General features: G+C 28.9%; 1 protein-coding gene across 3 annotated transcripts; it reads left to right on the top strand.

The window, feature by feature from the left end:
- Nucleotides 1-9,498: 9,498 nt before the first annotated feature.
- Nucleotides 9,499-15,614, top strand: LOC111031829. 3 transcript variants are annotated; one of them, XM_022311935.1, is made up of 6 exons: nucleotides 9,499-9,913; nucleotides 10,070-10,206; nucleotides 13,035-13,116; nucleotides 13,930-14,051; nucleotides 14,891-15,026; nucleotides 15,108-15,614. In XM_022311935.1, exons 2-6 carry the CDS (start codon nucleotides 10,123-10,125, stop codon nucleotides 15,221-15,223), a joined length of 540 nt encoding a protein of 179 aa, XP_022167627.1. In that variant the 5' UTR covers nucleotides 9,499-9,913; nucleotides 10,070-10,122; the 3' UTR covers nucleotides 15,224-15,614. The 3 variants fall into 3 exon arrangements, with proteins under 3 accessions (XP_022167627.1, XP_022167628.1, XP_022167626.1); XM_022311936.1 differs by having other exon boundaries at nucleotides 9,499-9,929; XM_022311934.1 differs by having other exon boundaries at nucleotides 9,499-10,206.
- Nucleotides 15,615-17,384: the final 1,770 nt, after the last annotated feature.

The raw sequence follows: 17,384 nt of genomic DNA, 5'->3' as shown, positions 1-17,384 counted from the left end.
TTCAACAACAATAACCGTTCGAGTTGCAGTTGTTGTACTACGCGTACAATGTACATAATATGATATGCGAACGAAAACGGAGTTTACGGACGAGGAGTTTATTTACGAATTTCGACAAAACGTTTTCGCCTAACACGAACTCGAGACGACCATAAATCGCTGTGTCCGGCAGTATTTCATTTCTTTAATCATATTAGTATATACGGAGAACTTTTCAACTGCCGAATGATTGCCGCACAGCCGCCCTACCGCACTCGTTGCGATTTATAATAATTTTTATTATTATTATTATTATTATTATTATTATTATTATTATTTTTATTGTTATTATTATTATTATTATTATTATTATTATTATTATTATAGTTACATAACAGTTGGTCTAACGTATATATATATATATGCGTCATTTGTACGCATTTGAAAACATTATTGCGGACGTATATTTCATAAACAAACTTTCACCGAGTCTGTTTGAAATTCTCATTTAGACCAACTTTATGTATAATGTTTATTATATGCATATATAGCGTATTAAAGGTTTTCCAACAACACTAATCAAGATTTAATTTTAATTTATAAATAATAATAATAATAACCATACATATATGGCATATTATGTATTATTATTATATTTTATTTGATTTTATTCAAAATAGGTTGCAATATTACTGTATTAGACGGACTCATCAGCTATAACTATCAATATTATATTTTTTCTGACAGTTATACAATACTTTTTACTCAAGGAATCGAAAAAATACAAAAAATAATAATACTGGTCTACAATGGCTAATATATTTTGTGTAAACCAGTTCATTTAAAAATAGAGTAGATACTATTTTATTTGACAACGTTTGTGTATCCAGGATTTGATAGTCAGTATAGTTAGTATATACTACATAGGTAGTTGGTAATTTGGTATAGTTGGTCGAGTATATATTGTTTTTTTTCTTTGTACCTACTTTATATTGCCTAACCAATAATATAGACAAACATGACGTATTTGGATATCCATACCGTCATCGATCGTAGTCGACGAAAAACGATAATGATTGTTGATAACCACTTTTTTGTTAAATAGGTATAGTACCTATTAATAAGTAATCATTTTTTCATATAGTTAAATAAAAAAGTACAATTTTACAGCCAATAACAAAAGATAATATTATAATCAATAAACTTTTAGTTTTAAGCTATAATACTGTTACCAACGACGATAAACTGTTTTCCAGAAAAAAAAAACATTTAATTAAGTTATGAATAGAAGACAATTTATATCAAATTGTCAATAAATGACAAATATATAAATATAATATTATAAAATATTATTGTTATAACGTTAAAGCATGGCCACAACGATTTTTATTTAATAAGGATTACAAATAGAAACAATTGATCAAGAATCAAAGGTATTAAAAGTATTAAAAAAGTTTTGAATACTTAAACTCAAATATTTAAAAACACTTTTTCCTTTGGCCGTCATGAAGTCATGTGTTAGCTTTTGTACATGGAGAATTCTAAATGTATTTAACAACAAGACACCTATATCATATTTTCTTTTATGTTTTATAGGCTGTTTGTATGAGGTTCTTTTAATTTCTCTTAGTCGTGAGTTTTTCCGTATATTAGACAGATTACAGATATTATTTATTTGTTTTTTGAAGTCGGGTCTGTGTATTTAGTTTTTCTGTATTTGTTTAAGCGATCAGTTTTGAAGCATTCGCCAATCTGTTGATTTCTCAAGTATATGTTTATGTGATTAGGGATCCATAAAAGAAAATAAAGTGGATCTCAAATTTATTTTCTCCATAACACATTACTATCAGCTATCTATTAAAAACTGTGGATCCTAAAAGGTCTAAAAAACAAATATTGCCGCCCAAGGCATAAATGAACTATTCACACTGAAATATTGAATTACAAGTTTGTATTCTTTTTACTAAATAATATCATAAATTGTTCATGTTTCTCTAAAGCTACTGCACAAAATGTTTCAACCGGCATTGGTTTGAAATAGACAATAATATTTCGATCTAAAATGAGTCCATATGATTGTACATTTAAATATACGATTAAAAAGAATATGGTTAGATGGGTATATTATCGGATACGCCGAGAAAAACACCGATTAACACCGAATAAAACACAGAGCACTACAGGTTACTAAGAGTGAATCGTTATCTTTTATTGTGTGGATATGTAACGCATAAGGCACAATGTACATATTATTATATATATATATATATATAGTATGTACTATTTGTCTATATGTGTTCGGTACCTATATAATATAAGAACGTTTCCACAAGTTTTGGGGTTTTTAAGTTTATAATGATTATGAGTATCGTCAGTATAGTGAGAAAACTTCCGATTATATCACGTAGTTAGTTTAGGTAGTACCACGAGGGTTTTTAGAACCGACGAAAATTGGTTTTCACAAAGACCACTAGTCTTGTTCTTACAGTATATATATATCGAGTTACCGGTTACGACGAGAAAAATTCGAAGTCTCTCGGAACTTTTTGTTGTAACCAATTTCTACTGTACACGATTTTATAATAATAAGGTTATAAGATTTTATAATCGTTTATGCGAATATACCGAAAAATCAGACACCACAAAGCGGAATGTACTTAAAAAAGTCTATACAGAACGCCGTGTCAATATTGTATAATTCAAATATTATATAAATGTTGTAGACTGTAGTTATCCAATATTTATACATAATTGATTTTATAATACTACCATCATTAAAATTTGGTTGGTATCATAAGTATATGGACACTGGACAGTAACAAAAGGTTAATCAAACAATTTACTGTTGGCAATTGAGCATACTACCTTACACTATACTACACAAGAACCACTGTGTGTAACAACATCATGCGGGCTGCTTAACAACACCTCTACACCAGCGATAAAGAATAAAAAGCGGGTAAGTGGATTTTGCTCTGCTGTATAGTATTGTTCAAGAAGGCTCCTGTAATGAATGGTGTTAAATTTGGATTGAATTCAATGATATAAAATCTTAATACTGTCCATCAACTTATAATATTACGTAATAGTTTAGTATATTTGGTGATATTAATGTGATTCAAGTAATTTATTTTACTATTAATCATTAATAATACAGTAGGTTAAATTAATTTTTACTTAAAAAATTACATTTGAAAAATCATTGTGTGTGTAAACTATAAAATATAATAATATACTCTAAAAGTTTCAAGTAGGTACCCACAATTAATGTTATTAAATTACAACAAAATTACTTAAACCATTATTCTTGGTTATTTAATATAATATGTAATTTTGTCCAAATTTGAACATAAGACAACTATGAAATAAACTGTGTTTATATATTTTTAGATTTTTTGGTTACAGAATTAACTACATGTATTCAACTTTGTTTTAAATTTTTGATCCATGGCTATAAAAATTGAACATTTTGTAAATATTGAACTGAAAAATAGTTTGTAAAATTTTAATTTGATACATTTTGTCAAAATTTGAACTTTAAATGATTATAAAACAAAATTATAACTATGTGTTTTTAATATTTTTCAACTGACATTGTAAAAATATATCAGGAGAATTGTATTAAACATTCAAGTGTTTTGGCCCAACCAATAAAATTGTATTAATATTTATAGAAAAAAAAACTTACTCACTTGTATGTAGTTTATTGACTTAAATACTTACATTTTAAAATCGAAGTCGGAAATAAAAAAAAACATACACATTGGTACTTCAGTTTTAAAAATTTAGTTATTTATGGTATAAAACATACATCTGTACGGATAAAACCTGTTTCCTGTAGCAGGAATTAAAGCTTATAAAGTACAAAAACAGCAAATTATAAATTAGTTAATAAGCAACAAGTCTTGATTCTATAAAATAACACCAATTTAGCAGTTCTAGGATTACTTAATAATATAATATGAATTCCATCTACAAGCATCTATGATTAAAAGCTGCATGGTTTAGTTTTGACTCCAAGTTTGTATTACCTAAAGTTATTTTGCAAAGTTATATGATTTTAGCATATATAGGTGGTAAAGAGTTGTACCACCCAACTCAAGTTTTTTTTTTTTAATGTAGTTTGTGTTTTTAGATACTTAATCTATAGCTAATAGCTATATGCTTAGCCTTAGTCTATACATTAAAGGTTTTTTTTTACAGAAAAAATGTATAATTAATAATTATGAACTACAGTGTACTAACCTAACAAAAACTGAATGAATTATATATTTCAGAAAATAAAATCCTAATCCTGAAATGGTTTTAAGTATCAATTGAAGGGGATTTTAAATTTAAACATGAAAAATGAAAACAAAAAATTTGTATAGGTTTTTGTATCAACAAATATTGAATATCATAATTTTCTTAAATATTCAATTACCATGATTTTTGAACCAAAAGTCATGTTATTACTTATTTTGATAAACAATAATTATGAAAAATAACGTGAGTAGCAACCTGTGCTTGTTGTTTCCTCTGTATAATTTTTAATTTGAGTAATTCGAACAATGTATGCGCTACTACAATTTCAGCTATTAAATTTTTAATCCATTGAAATTGAATTGCTCCGAAAAATTAAATTTTTATAATCCATCATTTACACAAAATAATCTGTTGAGCTTGCTATTGTTATTAGGTTTATTATTGTTAGTATTAATTTAACAAATAAGCACTGCAATTTATACTATGATGAATTTAATATTAATGATAAATCATTTTGTATTTTTTTAACACAAGAAATCACATGACTACCTACATATTATTATTACAATTGTATACTACATAACCTAAAGACTAAAACTAATATCTTATCTTATCTTTCAACAGCCATTAGAGTGCTTAAACTATTCATCATTTATTTATATAATATATATTTTTTTAAGGGTGGCAAGTTAGCACACTTAAAGTTGAGCATGTTCCACTGTATTATATACATATTATTGTTTAAACATAATATAACTATATGTATTTTAAAAATGAGTATACCTGTATACAACTATTATTAAATATAACAAATGCCTTACAAAATATTGGTGATTAGCCAAATAAGAATCTTAGGATATTGGAGAAGTACTTCTAGAAAATAAGCATATATTGTATAGTTATTTAGTATGTTATTATTAAATTGGATAGGTATCAAGAACATGACGATTATTATGTACCTATAGTCTATACATATAATATATATGCATAATTTAAAATTTAATACAATAATGATGTCCACTAAAAAAATAGGCCATACAATAGGTACATAGCGTTTGTTTGGCGTCAATTAATGTCAACATTTTATATGTAAGGTGCAGTATGATGGCAGTAGGCGGATGTTGACAGTTACCAAAAATTGTAGTGAATGTTGACAAAATGGTCTTAACGTGTCAATACACCGGTGATTGTTGACATAATCAACTCAAGTCACAACAGATTTTTAATTAACCAAATATCAATTTTCAATTGTAAGATTTTTCTTTATCACTATCTCACATAACTATCTATACTACATAATACTGCAGTAGTGCTGTTGATCACAAAAAAAAAGAAAAACGTAAATAGAAAATAACTTAAAAAACATGTATGATATCGCTGTCTATTGATAAAAGTTGTAATCGGTTACGGACTTTTCGTACACTTAAAGAGGTTCTAAAAGCTGCCGATAGATGTCATTGCCGTTATCGTTCGAATGTGAAAGCTTCGATAAAATAATATCGCCATCGTGGTTGACCCAATACTTGTCTTATTAGTTATTTTTTATGTGTGAGTTAAACTATTTGTATTATATTAATATCTTGGTTAGATTTGTATTGTTTTGATAGAAAATCATTAAAATCAAAATGTTATATATAAATGTTACAATCGTTTTATAATATTATTTAATGTTTGCCTGCCATTTAAAACTTTTTTTCTAAACGATTGTATAATATTTTATAATAAATTTTTTTGAATGAAATTATTTTAGTTTCCCATCACCAATTTTCATTATAAATTTCTAACTTTGTGTGTATTAGCACGTCATAGTAAAATCAAGACATAACTCTAGATGTGGTAATATTGGTATAACAGATAATAAAATAATTTTCAGTAAATACCGATAGTATATCAGTGTTATCACAGTGATAATATTTATAATGATATAGGTAGGTAGATACAATAATTTTAATAATACTAACGTCAGGTTGACTTGCATTGACACTATTAACTACACTATTTAGACGTTACAAATCGGTTAGTTGGAATAATGTTTAAATATTATAGTCGTTTAATATTTGTACAATGATAGGTACCAGGTTTAACCTTTTAAAATATATTTTATAGAACAATAATGTATTATATTTTATATGTGTATGTTCCGTGTATCTTGGGACGTATTTAGGGTGGGCGAGGGAGTGCCATCGCCCCGAACGTCAATTTTTTATGGAATTTAGGGGTGGCTGCATTTTTTTGTAACCATAATTTATCATAAATTTTTATTCGTCAATGAAGAAATTAAAATATTTTAAGGTATTAGATACACAACGTTCTTTTATTTTATGTTAGAATATCATCAAAAGCTGACGAGTAAAATCCATAGATAATGAATGTTATCTATCATATAAAATGATAGTTTACGTCATCGTTATTACTCAGGTATAAATTTTATTATTTTGGTTTTTAAGTGTAGTGTAAATTATAATATCTGTCTAGTATGTTTCATGTGAACAATTAAACCTACAAGAGATCAGTGAGAAGAAATCTAGTCACAAATTATAATGTTATGTTATTTGTATAAAATGTATAGTCAGATTTTCATTACATTTTTTTTTCTTAATCGCATTTTTTTGTTGGGGGAATGCAGGGGCGGAAATACATTTTATATGGGGCGTCAAAACTCTATGCGTCTCTGCGTAAATCTATCTTCAATTTTATTGTAAACTTATCATAAATATTATTTATGCATACACTTTTTCCAGATTTTATATTTTTATTGATATGTATTTTAAGCTATCATTAGTCGAAAAAAAAATTATTATTATTATCATTATTATTATTATTATTATTATTATTATTATTTTTTTTTTTTTTTTAATTGATCCTGAGCCCGGCAACTGTGGCCATTAGCTATTAGTAGGTACTGTAGGTTTTTGTATTGATGGTTTGTAGGTTTTTGGAACGGTAGGGGGAACACGTGTGTGTTTGTTTTGGCAGAATTTCGAATGGGGCACCCGTAGGTTTCTGCCATGCCCCGGGGGTGGGGGATGGCAGCACTTGCTCTCCGGTCACCGCGACTTGTCCGGAGAAAAATGCCGCCCGGTGGCCGAGGATCGAACCGCGACCGGCTGCGTCGCAGCGGAAGAGTCAGACCACTCGGTCACCTCGTCCCCCTATTATTATTATTATTATTATTATTATTATTATTATTATTATTATTATTATTGTTATTATTATTATTATTTATTATTATTAATTATTATTATCAAAAAAAAATTATTCACAAATGTGTTATAACTTTATAAGTAGCATGCTACTGAGTACTGGATATTTCTTCATGATAAATAATTGAGGAATCATAGATAATACGTTTTTGAGTATGATAGAGTGGACAAATATCTAACTGCATGCTACATTTTGTTAGGAATTTTATTTTATTTAAATTAATTTTGTTGTTGTTGTTGATTTGCGTTTATATGGCAATAAATAAATCGTTAAGAAAATCGGGTTCTCGAATTTGGTCGGAAAAAATGTTGTACCCAACTCCAAAACATATCTATGTAAATTTTTAAAATAAATTGCAGGTATTGATCGACACCATTGCTGCAACAAGTGTCGACATTGTTTATGCACACATGTTCCTGTTTTCGAGTTCATAGCCGACCAGAAAACTTTTACGAAGATTTAAAACTTATTTTACCCAATACCTATCTAAAATGTTCTGCAATATGTGTTCAATATTACCTATGTTTGTAAGATTTACTAAGTCAGAATTAGGTATAAGTATTTATATTTGGTAATTATTAATAATCAGTATAATAATTAATGTATAGTTGCTTAGAATTGTATTTTTATATAAGTACGATTTGGAATAGATTTTATATAGGCTAGTATAATAATAAGTAGATAACCCAAATGTTTATTATTTTAAAAATGTTTTAATGTTTTTTTTTTATTTTAACCTTTTAACTATAAGCAATTTTATAATTTTTAATGTAAAACACTAATCCATTTTCCCGAGAGAAGCCCAATTACCTTTCAAGTTTTTGTTTTGATTTCAATGACTCCGGAAATTAAAAAATTATTTTCTTTATACTAATGTGTAAGACAGCTAGTATCTGAGACCTACCTTAAAGCGATTTGGAACTTGCCGTCTGTATTGGTTTAGCATAGGAAAAAAACCTCAACTTTATTTACTATGGTGATTCAAAGTGAAAACAAAATCAAATATCCTTGACCGTACGCTGCATACAATATGGCAACACAAATTATTCAATCCTTTAATTTACGATTTGACTTAAAATGATCGATAATTTTAGTACGCTTAACATGAATAATTGATCTTAATAATCTCTATTCAGGATAATAATGCCTACAATTCGAGCATGAATATTGATTACTAAGTTATCATTATATTTTGGTAATGGTATGAACCAATGCTTGCTAGTCAATATTATATAATAGTATTTACCAACCTTACTTAAGATAACTGCCGGTAGATTAATTATCTGTATTCATGGGTGAATTTGAGAGAGCTTATCCCGAATAAGGTAGATCGTGGCTACCTACATACATCATATTTTTTTAGTAGTGTGCAGTATTGCAAACATAGTATACGAGTAAATAATAGTATTGTCCTGTGTAGGTAAGTATAATATATTTTATATACCTGTTACTTATATTCTATAGATTAGAACATAATAATATAAAACTTTTACTTCCACGGATTTTACAATACTTATACTATCCACTACAATATATACGCCGAGACCGTTTACAGTTCATATAGGGTGATATTTTTTATCGTGACAAAAAACGATATTCTATAGCAACTACAAAGAATTAGTCATTTTATTTTTAAACCGTTTAAACCATTCTATCGTACATTTTTGTTGCGATTGTTAGTATATATTTGTTATAAAAATGTTTGAAAAAAAATCTTACTAAACTTCGTTTTATTTTCTAATCTATTTTTCCTATCTGGTTTGTGGTAAATCAATCACCTTGTAGGCACTTACCACGGAACACGTCAAAATAATTGGGGCGGAACTTCAAATCACTTGAATATATATAACATCTATATAATAATATGTAGGGAATGACCTACCGTATATACTTAAGATTCCATACATAATATTTATTTTTCGCGATTGATTATGATAATTATATTATTCGCGACTACGCTGTCATATACAATGTTTGTATACTTTATTGCGAAACCACGGGTGAATATACAAATACAAACGTTTCCATAGTCTCCACCACTTAGCAACTTGTGAAAGTACAAACACCAAGGTCCTCTTTGTACTTTCAAACGAACACGAGAAAATAATATTTGTAATATTCAAGTATAATACATTAAAAGTTGAAAGGAGAAAGACGCCCATAACGATCGGTGCTGTAGTGCGCCCGTTGTTTAGTCATAGGCAGCCGTTTAATATAAAACTGTTATCTACAAAAATCGCGAATCCACACAACCACGCACTTTACTACAATATTATAATACGCGACGTTATTGTGATTTCGTTTGTCCCGATGATAATAATTAATAACATAATATTCTAAATTATAATTACTCGAATAATATTATTCGTGTACGACAATTTTAATAAGACGTAATAACTCGCTAAACCTCGAATGTCGATTAAGTTTTTTTTTGTCGATCATTTGACATCGTCGTCATCGGGGTTAATATACACAGTGGACTTAGGTAAAATAATACTCGGGTAAATAACTGTATAAGGCCTAACTTATACCTATCTATACGCATTTAACTATTTGAGACACATAACGCTCTATCATTATCCTACGCGTGTTGCAGCACTATAAATATACAATATACATAGTAATAATATTATTCATTCAGACTGTTATTAGATTGCAATCCGCTTAATTGTTTTTTTTTCAACCCAAAACACCATGGCGGCGGAGGACTCGAAAAAATATTGTTTCGGTTTCATCGACCTACGCCGTGGTATCAAAATCATAGCTCTACTGAACATAGTAAGTATGCATTGGTAGTAATATATTATTAATATAATTTAATATTATATAGTTTTATGTATGACTATATGATCTGTTGAGCTGTAGACTGTAAATGAATAATTTAAAAACTTAAGTTAACTATATCGTTAACTCAATAATGCATCGATAATAAAAATAATATTATGTAATGACAAAACGAAAATTATTATTGTTATTATTTTTTTTTTTTTATTGATTCAATACTCTCGGTGATATGACCCATACAAAATCTGAATCGATAACATATTATTGAATGTGTACTTATTCTAATTATTCATTTTAAATTTTGGTTTGAACATTGGCGGCTGAGATAAATTGAATGATGTTGGCTATGTATTGATGGTGATCGTGGAGTATTTCAGCTAGTGATTCGGGGAGGTTGTGCTTGTGACTAATTCTGATGTTGTGGTATATTCGGCATTCAGTAAAAATGTGGTTGATGGTGACTTGGACACCACAGGCTGTGCATATTGGGGGTTCTTCTTTGGCCATTAAGAAACTGTGGGAGATTTGAGTATGTCCGATTCTGAGTCTTGATACTATAACTTCAAATAATCGATGTATTTTGATAGAGAATGTCCAATAATCGTTGCTATGTTTGATTCAGTTCAGTGGAATAGGATGTGACATCCTGGATTTCCATCTCTGGTGCCATCCTAGTGGGCATTTACTTCATATAAGCATTTTTATATCCCCGAATGAAGTTATTTGTGTAAACGATGACAGTGGAAAGGTGATTGAGGTTTTGCTGCGACTAGAGCGAGCTCGTTTTCGATGATGCGAGAGTGTCCGGGAATCCAGAAGAGTCTGATTTTGTAGTAATTGTTGTTTTGTAGAGTGTAGATTTTGTTTTGAATATATAGGTCAATGCCTGATGGGTTATATGTATTTTTAATATTATTGAGGGCGCTGAGGGAGTCAGCAAAGATGATGGTGTCTTGGAGGTGGTGATCGGTTATTAACCAGAGAGCTTTTATTATGACAATTGATTCTGCTGTAAAAACTGAGTAGGGAGCTAGGGAGTTTGTACTTGAATTACATGTTGTTCAAAATTACTGCAGCTCCAACCCCGTCTTGGTTGAACATTATTATTATTTTTATCATTTACTGGCAATGATTATCCATGTCGAATACATTTATTATTATTTATTAATTATTTCTCGTGTAGGTACCGCTCACGAATTTAACAGTATACCTACAAATAACAAATTGTATAATAATATGGTTAAGTCTGAAGCCGAAGGTGGTTAGATAGCACAAGATACTCGCACTTGTACCACTGCTTGCATACGTCTTGTATTTTCCTACTATTTTTAATTAGTTAGCACAGGGTGGATCTAGGAATGAAAAAAATCCAAAAGGGTGTAATGGGGTAGATACAAAATATAAAAAAGCCAGGAAATGTGAGAGCGTGCTGAATTCCCTGTTTCTAAACGATTTTAATACAAAGCAATAAACTATAGTTAAATGTATGTATAAAAAAAAATAATTTAGTAACCTTTATACGTGTTTTGGTACCAATGTTTTTAATACTGGCTAGTAATATATCAGAATATATATATCGGAATTGTTGTAAAATCTTAATACAAACAATCGAACATGCTATTTTTACAATTAGGTAGGTATGTATTTATGAAATGTATTAAGATATTCTTAAAACTTTAGAAAACTTTAAAGCATATGTTTATTTATATAAATTATGAGTGATTCTAGTTAGTAGCTTGTATAGGTACCTACTACCTATTAGGTATCGTTAAAATGTAAAAGACTATAAAATATTACACATTAAAAGATATAATCTTTGAAATGTATCGATGGGAGAGGTTATTATTAGAGCCCCTCACTCCTGTATCTACCCCACATAATATTGTCATCTTCATCATAATTCACAGTTATATCGATTTAGGATTTCTAAACTTTCTATATGGACATTGAACGATTGAACATAGCGTGTATAATGTTGGTGTTTTTAGAGGAATGCACAAAATATAATTTCTGGTTAAAACTAATTTTAACTCACCAACATAGATTTTAACGGTAAATTAATAACTGTGTAATTGATATCGATAAGAATTATGTTATTAATAATAATGTCTACTAATATTGCACTTCACAGTGCGCTGCATCAAAAATCTAAATCTATATGAATAAATGTGAAAATGGAAATTTTGTAGTGGTCTATCTTTAGTATTTTTCTATATTATTGTGAACCCAACTTCTGCCCACGAAGTATTGAGAGAAAAATTAGGAATAAACTAGTGGTAACGTCTGTCTAGTAAAATAAAATTAGTTAAAACAAAGAACATAATTTGTAAAATGCTGTATCTGACGATGAGGAATAACATGGCTATATGGATATTGCATTGACTTAGGTAGGTAACTATATAATTGAGTAATTAGTAATTATGTGGTGGTTATTATCAAAGTGGTGGAAATTTTTTTGAAATGCCTTGTATTACAATAAACACGGTTAATAACCTAAAGTACTGTGCTGTGTATACTGTGGTACTCACAGATAGTTTTAATCTTATTACACTATCACTATAAATACAATTCCAATGATCACCATGAACATATTATTATAAGACAATATGTATAGGTAAGCAAATTTGACCATGCATCTAAAAAATTCCAGGTTCAGCCCGCTCTTGATTTAGCCTGTACACACGCCTATGTTACGGGGCCGCACAACGTACCTAATATTTACTAAACTGTCTAAACTGTACAACATAATATAATTATATTATGTATTTATATTATTATGATATTATATTTGATTTGATGGATACCTTATTTTATTATTTCAGAGTGTTTTGTTCTTAGCCGTCGTATTGAATATAATTTTTTTGGTAATGGTACTAGGAGAAAAGTATCGTATACCTTCCTCAAGTAAGTGTATTTACACTACTAATTTTTACACGTACATTTTAATTTTTAATGTTGTTTGCATTTTCAACTCAAGATTTTATCAAAACGATTATTAATTGAAAACGTGTCAAAATGTATTATTTTTTAAGATTAAGATAATTTCGCTTTAAAAAATGAGGTATTGCTTTCTGTATTTATACAATATCAAAATAAGAAACTAATTTTAATATCCATAATTTTGGAAAATACTTAATAGAGCTTTTCGACGTTTTTCACTTTTGTTAGATTCTGAGTTGAGTGTTTTTCTTTTATTCTATAATAGCGTAAGTTAAATGGTTCAAAAATACTGTACATATAAAATATACTATACACGGCACAAAGTTTACATTGTGTGCACAATGTTTAAATTTCTTTTACGTTAATAATAGAAAATAATATTATTATGTATCATAATATTCATAAATGATTTTCTACTTAACTCTACCTATAGGTATATTAAATAATGTTTATACGAATTTCTACAGTGTATGTGTATTCTAATTGATCATAGTTGATTAGTAGAATAAATTATTAAAATATAGATGGATAATTTTAGACCATAAACACACACACACAATAAAGTTTATTTTTTTAATAAGAAAAACGTAAAAAAACAATATTATAAATTATAACTAATCACAGAATAGGAAAGCATAATTTTGTTTCAGCAGACAGAAATAAAACAAAAATATAATATTTTAACAGTCAACATTTTTCAACATTAAAAAATATTTATTGGATTAATATAATTATTAATTTCATTATTTTCGTAATTTATAACCTATGCGTACCTAGGTAATTCAACCGAAGAAATCAAAAACTATAGAATAAACACTATACATGGTTTATGTGCTTCGTCGTTTTTGGAAATTATACTTCTTTACTTCAACCTTGGTCTGAAGAAATCAATACACGAAGTAAGTTGAAAATACCGACGTAATAGTGCAAATAAAACAATATTAAACAAATTTAATGAACACACATTCATTTTATCAAGTTTCAATACAATTTAAATCGATTGGTGCTGCTACTTAAAAATAATTAGTTTGTCCCAAGTCCTCGTAATAAATGTAATTTTTATGCGAAGATGCTCCCTAATTGGATTTGTAAACAAAAATTGCATAAAATTGGGTGCATTGATTTTTGCGAACCATTAATAGGTATGTAATATTATGTCATGCATATGCAATATTGACAATAATTATTATGCCATTTGCAAATAATAGACGATGATTCGAGCAGAAATATTACATGGAGAATCTCATATTTTATTTTAAAACCACTTATTAAAAACAATTACAATTTTCAATCCTATAGTGATTAATACTAATATAATATCAAGTTGACTGCCACGAGTACCTACTACATATGGACCTCACGTGGTGTATATACCGTAGGCTTTTTAAATATTTTGAACTCTTTCATTTCATACTCTTTGATTACCAATAGTGGTACCCTTGTTTGACTCTCGAGCTTTGAGGGCCGATTTCAGTTGCCTTTTTTTTTATAAATTACGTCACTGAGTACCATTCCATTATTGGTACTCAATCAACTGATAAAATAAGACGGAATTCAAAAAATACCAAAAAAAAACCCGCGGCGTAAGTAAGAAAACCAGTGAATACCCGTTTTTGTACTCGTGGTGTTTGAGGACAATCATATTAAAATACTGGGGCAGTCAACTTGATATGGACCTTATATGAACTTACCCACGAATCTTTGTAACTAATTGTGAAAACTTCTATTTTCTTTTCAGCAAAATGTTCAAAATATCAAGCATTGGTTATTGTTGTATACAATGGTTTTATTACATATTTTCATTTACTACATTAGTGCGGCATTTGTATCTGATGAACCACTGTTCTTCTCGTGTATTGGACTTATCTCTAGTTGTATGTATCAAAATGTCTTTTCGGGAAACCGTTAACCGAATCGTCTCATAATATAATACTACTGCTAATCGATTATTTTAGTGATCATTTTGCTAATGCTGTACGTTGTAAAACGTTTTTACCGCGAAGAACTTGAACACTTGGCCCCCAGCAATACTACAGAAGACAATAATGTTACTCCATCACAGACCGCATGAATATGCAGAACGATCATAGACCGACAATGGTACCGAAAACTGGATTCCAGATGCAGCTGGACGCTGTACAATATGCTCTGCTAGACAAGCACAATATCTAATATTATTGGTTATTATTGCAAATGTCACACAATATTTTTTAGGCAAAAAACCAAATTTTATTTTTCACATTAACAAAGCGACTATTTTAATTAGTGGTTTTAAATAAATACGTTTTATAAAATACAGATAGGTCTTTAAAACAGTTCACATTTTCTTCATTTTTACGCAAGTTCACATAAGACTATTATAATAATACTTATAATATGTATGTAAATTACAATCATAATCACTAGGATGAAAACATTCACCATACAATGTAATATCGTAATATATTATATTAATATCTACTATCTACTCGTATTTAATATGACGTATAATAATTACCTCTATTTAAACAAAGCTAGTATGCCGTTTAATGACGGTTAATAGTCACTATAGTTATTGATCATGCATATATATTTTTTGTTGTTTAAGATATATTCCACAAACAAATACTTTTTTGTATTTTTCCTCTCATCACATGGTGTCTTTGATTCTAATAGCACGGTAAGAGGTTTTTGGAATCAGATACACACTATAACAAACGCTATAATACCCTATGCGCACTGCGCAAGCCAGCTGGTTTTAAAGACTTTTTTTTATATCTTCTACGAATGATTTGCTGTATATTTTACTTTTCATCAATACAGAGCTGGTTCACTTGGTTAGCATGTGTTCAAAAGTGGGTCCAGTGTTGGTGTATCGAAAACTGCGTCATCTGGGTTTAATTTTGAAAATACATTTTGTATAGTTGTAAAATTATCAGAATAGTAAAATGCCGCCTCTAACCATGTTCCCCAACGTGTTATTATAGGCACCGGAGGTAGAGGAATACCAGAAGCTTCTGTTTTAAAAATCTCTAAACGTGATGGTGTTTTCAAAAATACTTTTTTAACGTTTGACACAAGNGACGTGCACCATTTTTGAATAAAGCGCTTTTAACGAATTTGCAGCTTTAATCATATAGGGGGCGGCATCAGTAACAAATAAAAGAACATCATCGTGACGAATACCTTCTGGCCATAAAAGAAACATCGATTGATCAAAAACTTTACTAATTGTGAAGTAATTTGCTTTATCTAACTCTTCAGAGTTCAATAAATACAATTTACCCGGCGTATTTTTATCAAGAATACCAATAATCACGTTTGCTACGTAGCGGCCTTCGCAATCTGTTGTTTCGTCTATAGAAACAAATATTTTTTTGCCAACGACATCATTCCTAATTTTTTTAATTGTTTCTTCATAACAATCAGTTAAATAATTTTTGCGTAAAGTTGACTCTTCTGGTATTTCTTTACCTGTATATTTTGTTAAAAAATTACGAAATATTTTATTATTCACCTTGTGGAAAGGGATATTGGCTCCAAGAAACGCTCTACACATATCCATGTAAAATGATGATTTTTTACCGACCACATTGGAAATTAGTTGTTGTGACTGAGTTTGTTTCTGTCGATCAGCTGTGCGAATATGTTTGGCTGTCTTCAAGTGTTGTTCGACGGTAAAGCGACGTTCAGATCCAACTTTAATTTCACACACTTTACAATACAAAACTGTTCCATCCGTAGAAAAAACATCGTTTCCAAACTCGTCTACAAAACTTTTAAGACGAATTGAACAAGACGACTTACATTTCGGCATTTTTAAATAAAAGTACAACTGACCGCGGAAAAATATAAATAATAATAGGTACTCTTAACGACCGACCGGGAAACACGGCGATTAAAATCGTACTAATACGTGGCCTGGTCGTCGCCACATACTCATGGCATGAAGTGTATACAAAATTAAATCGTTATCTAATAAATATTCCAGACAAGCACGATATAAAAATACCTAATAAGGAACATTATTAATACGTAAATTTAATATTTACGTTAAATTGTCTTGAAATATGCATTTATATTCTTAAAATCAAAAATTATGCATTTAAAATACAAAACCACTAAATATGCAAAAATATGCAAAATAAAAATAGCATTATTTTATTCAGTAGAACATGAATCAAATTTGTATCCAGGTTAGCAATAAATTGGATAAATAGAAAAAAATATGCAATTTCATAAACATCCGAGCC

Source organism: Myzus persicae, unplaced genomic scaffold (genome assembly GCF_001856785.1).
Source record: "Myzus persicae strain clone G006 unplaced genomic scaffold, MPER_G0061.0, whole genome shotgun sequence".
NCBI lineage: Eukaryota > Metazoa > Arthropoda > Insecta > Hemiptera > Aphididae > Myzus > Myzus persicae.
The sequence above is the reverse complement of the archived record's forward strand: the minus strand, read 5'-3'. Positions and strand labels throughout refer to the sequence as shown.

Excerpts from the sequence above, each read along its gene's own strand:
- LOC111031829 (XM_022311935.1), top strand. The coding sequence starts at position 10,123 with ATGGCGGCGGAGGACTCGAAAAAATATTGTTTCGGTTTCATCGACCTA. Across the intron at positions 10,207-13,034 it reads TCATAGCTCTACTGAACATA|AGTGTTTTGTTCTTAGCCGT; the intron begins GTAAGTATGCAT and ends TTATTATTTCAG. Across the intron at positions 13,117-13,929 it reads GTATCGTATACCTTCCTCAA|GTAATTCAACCGAAGAAATC; the intron begins GTAAGTGTATTT and ends ATGCGTACCTAG.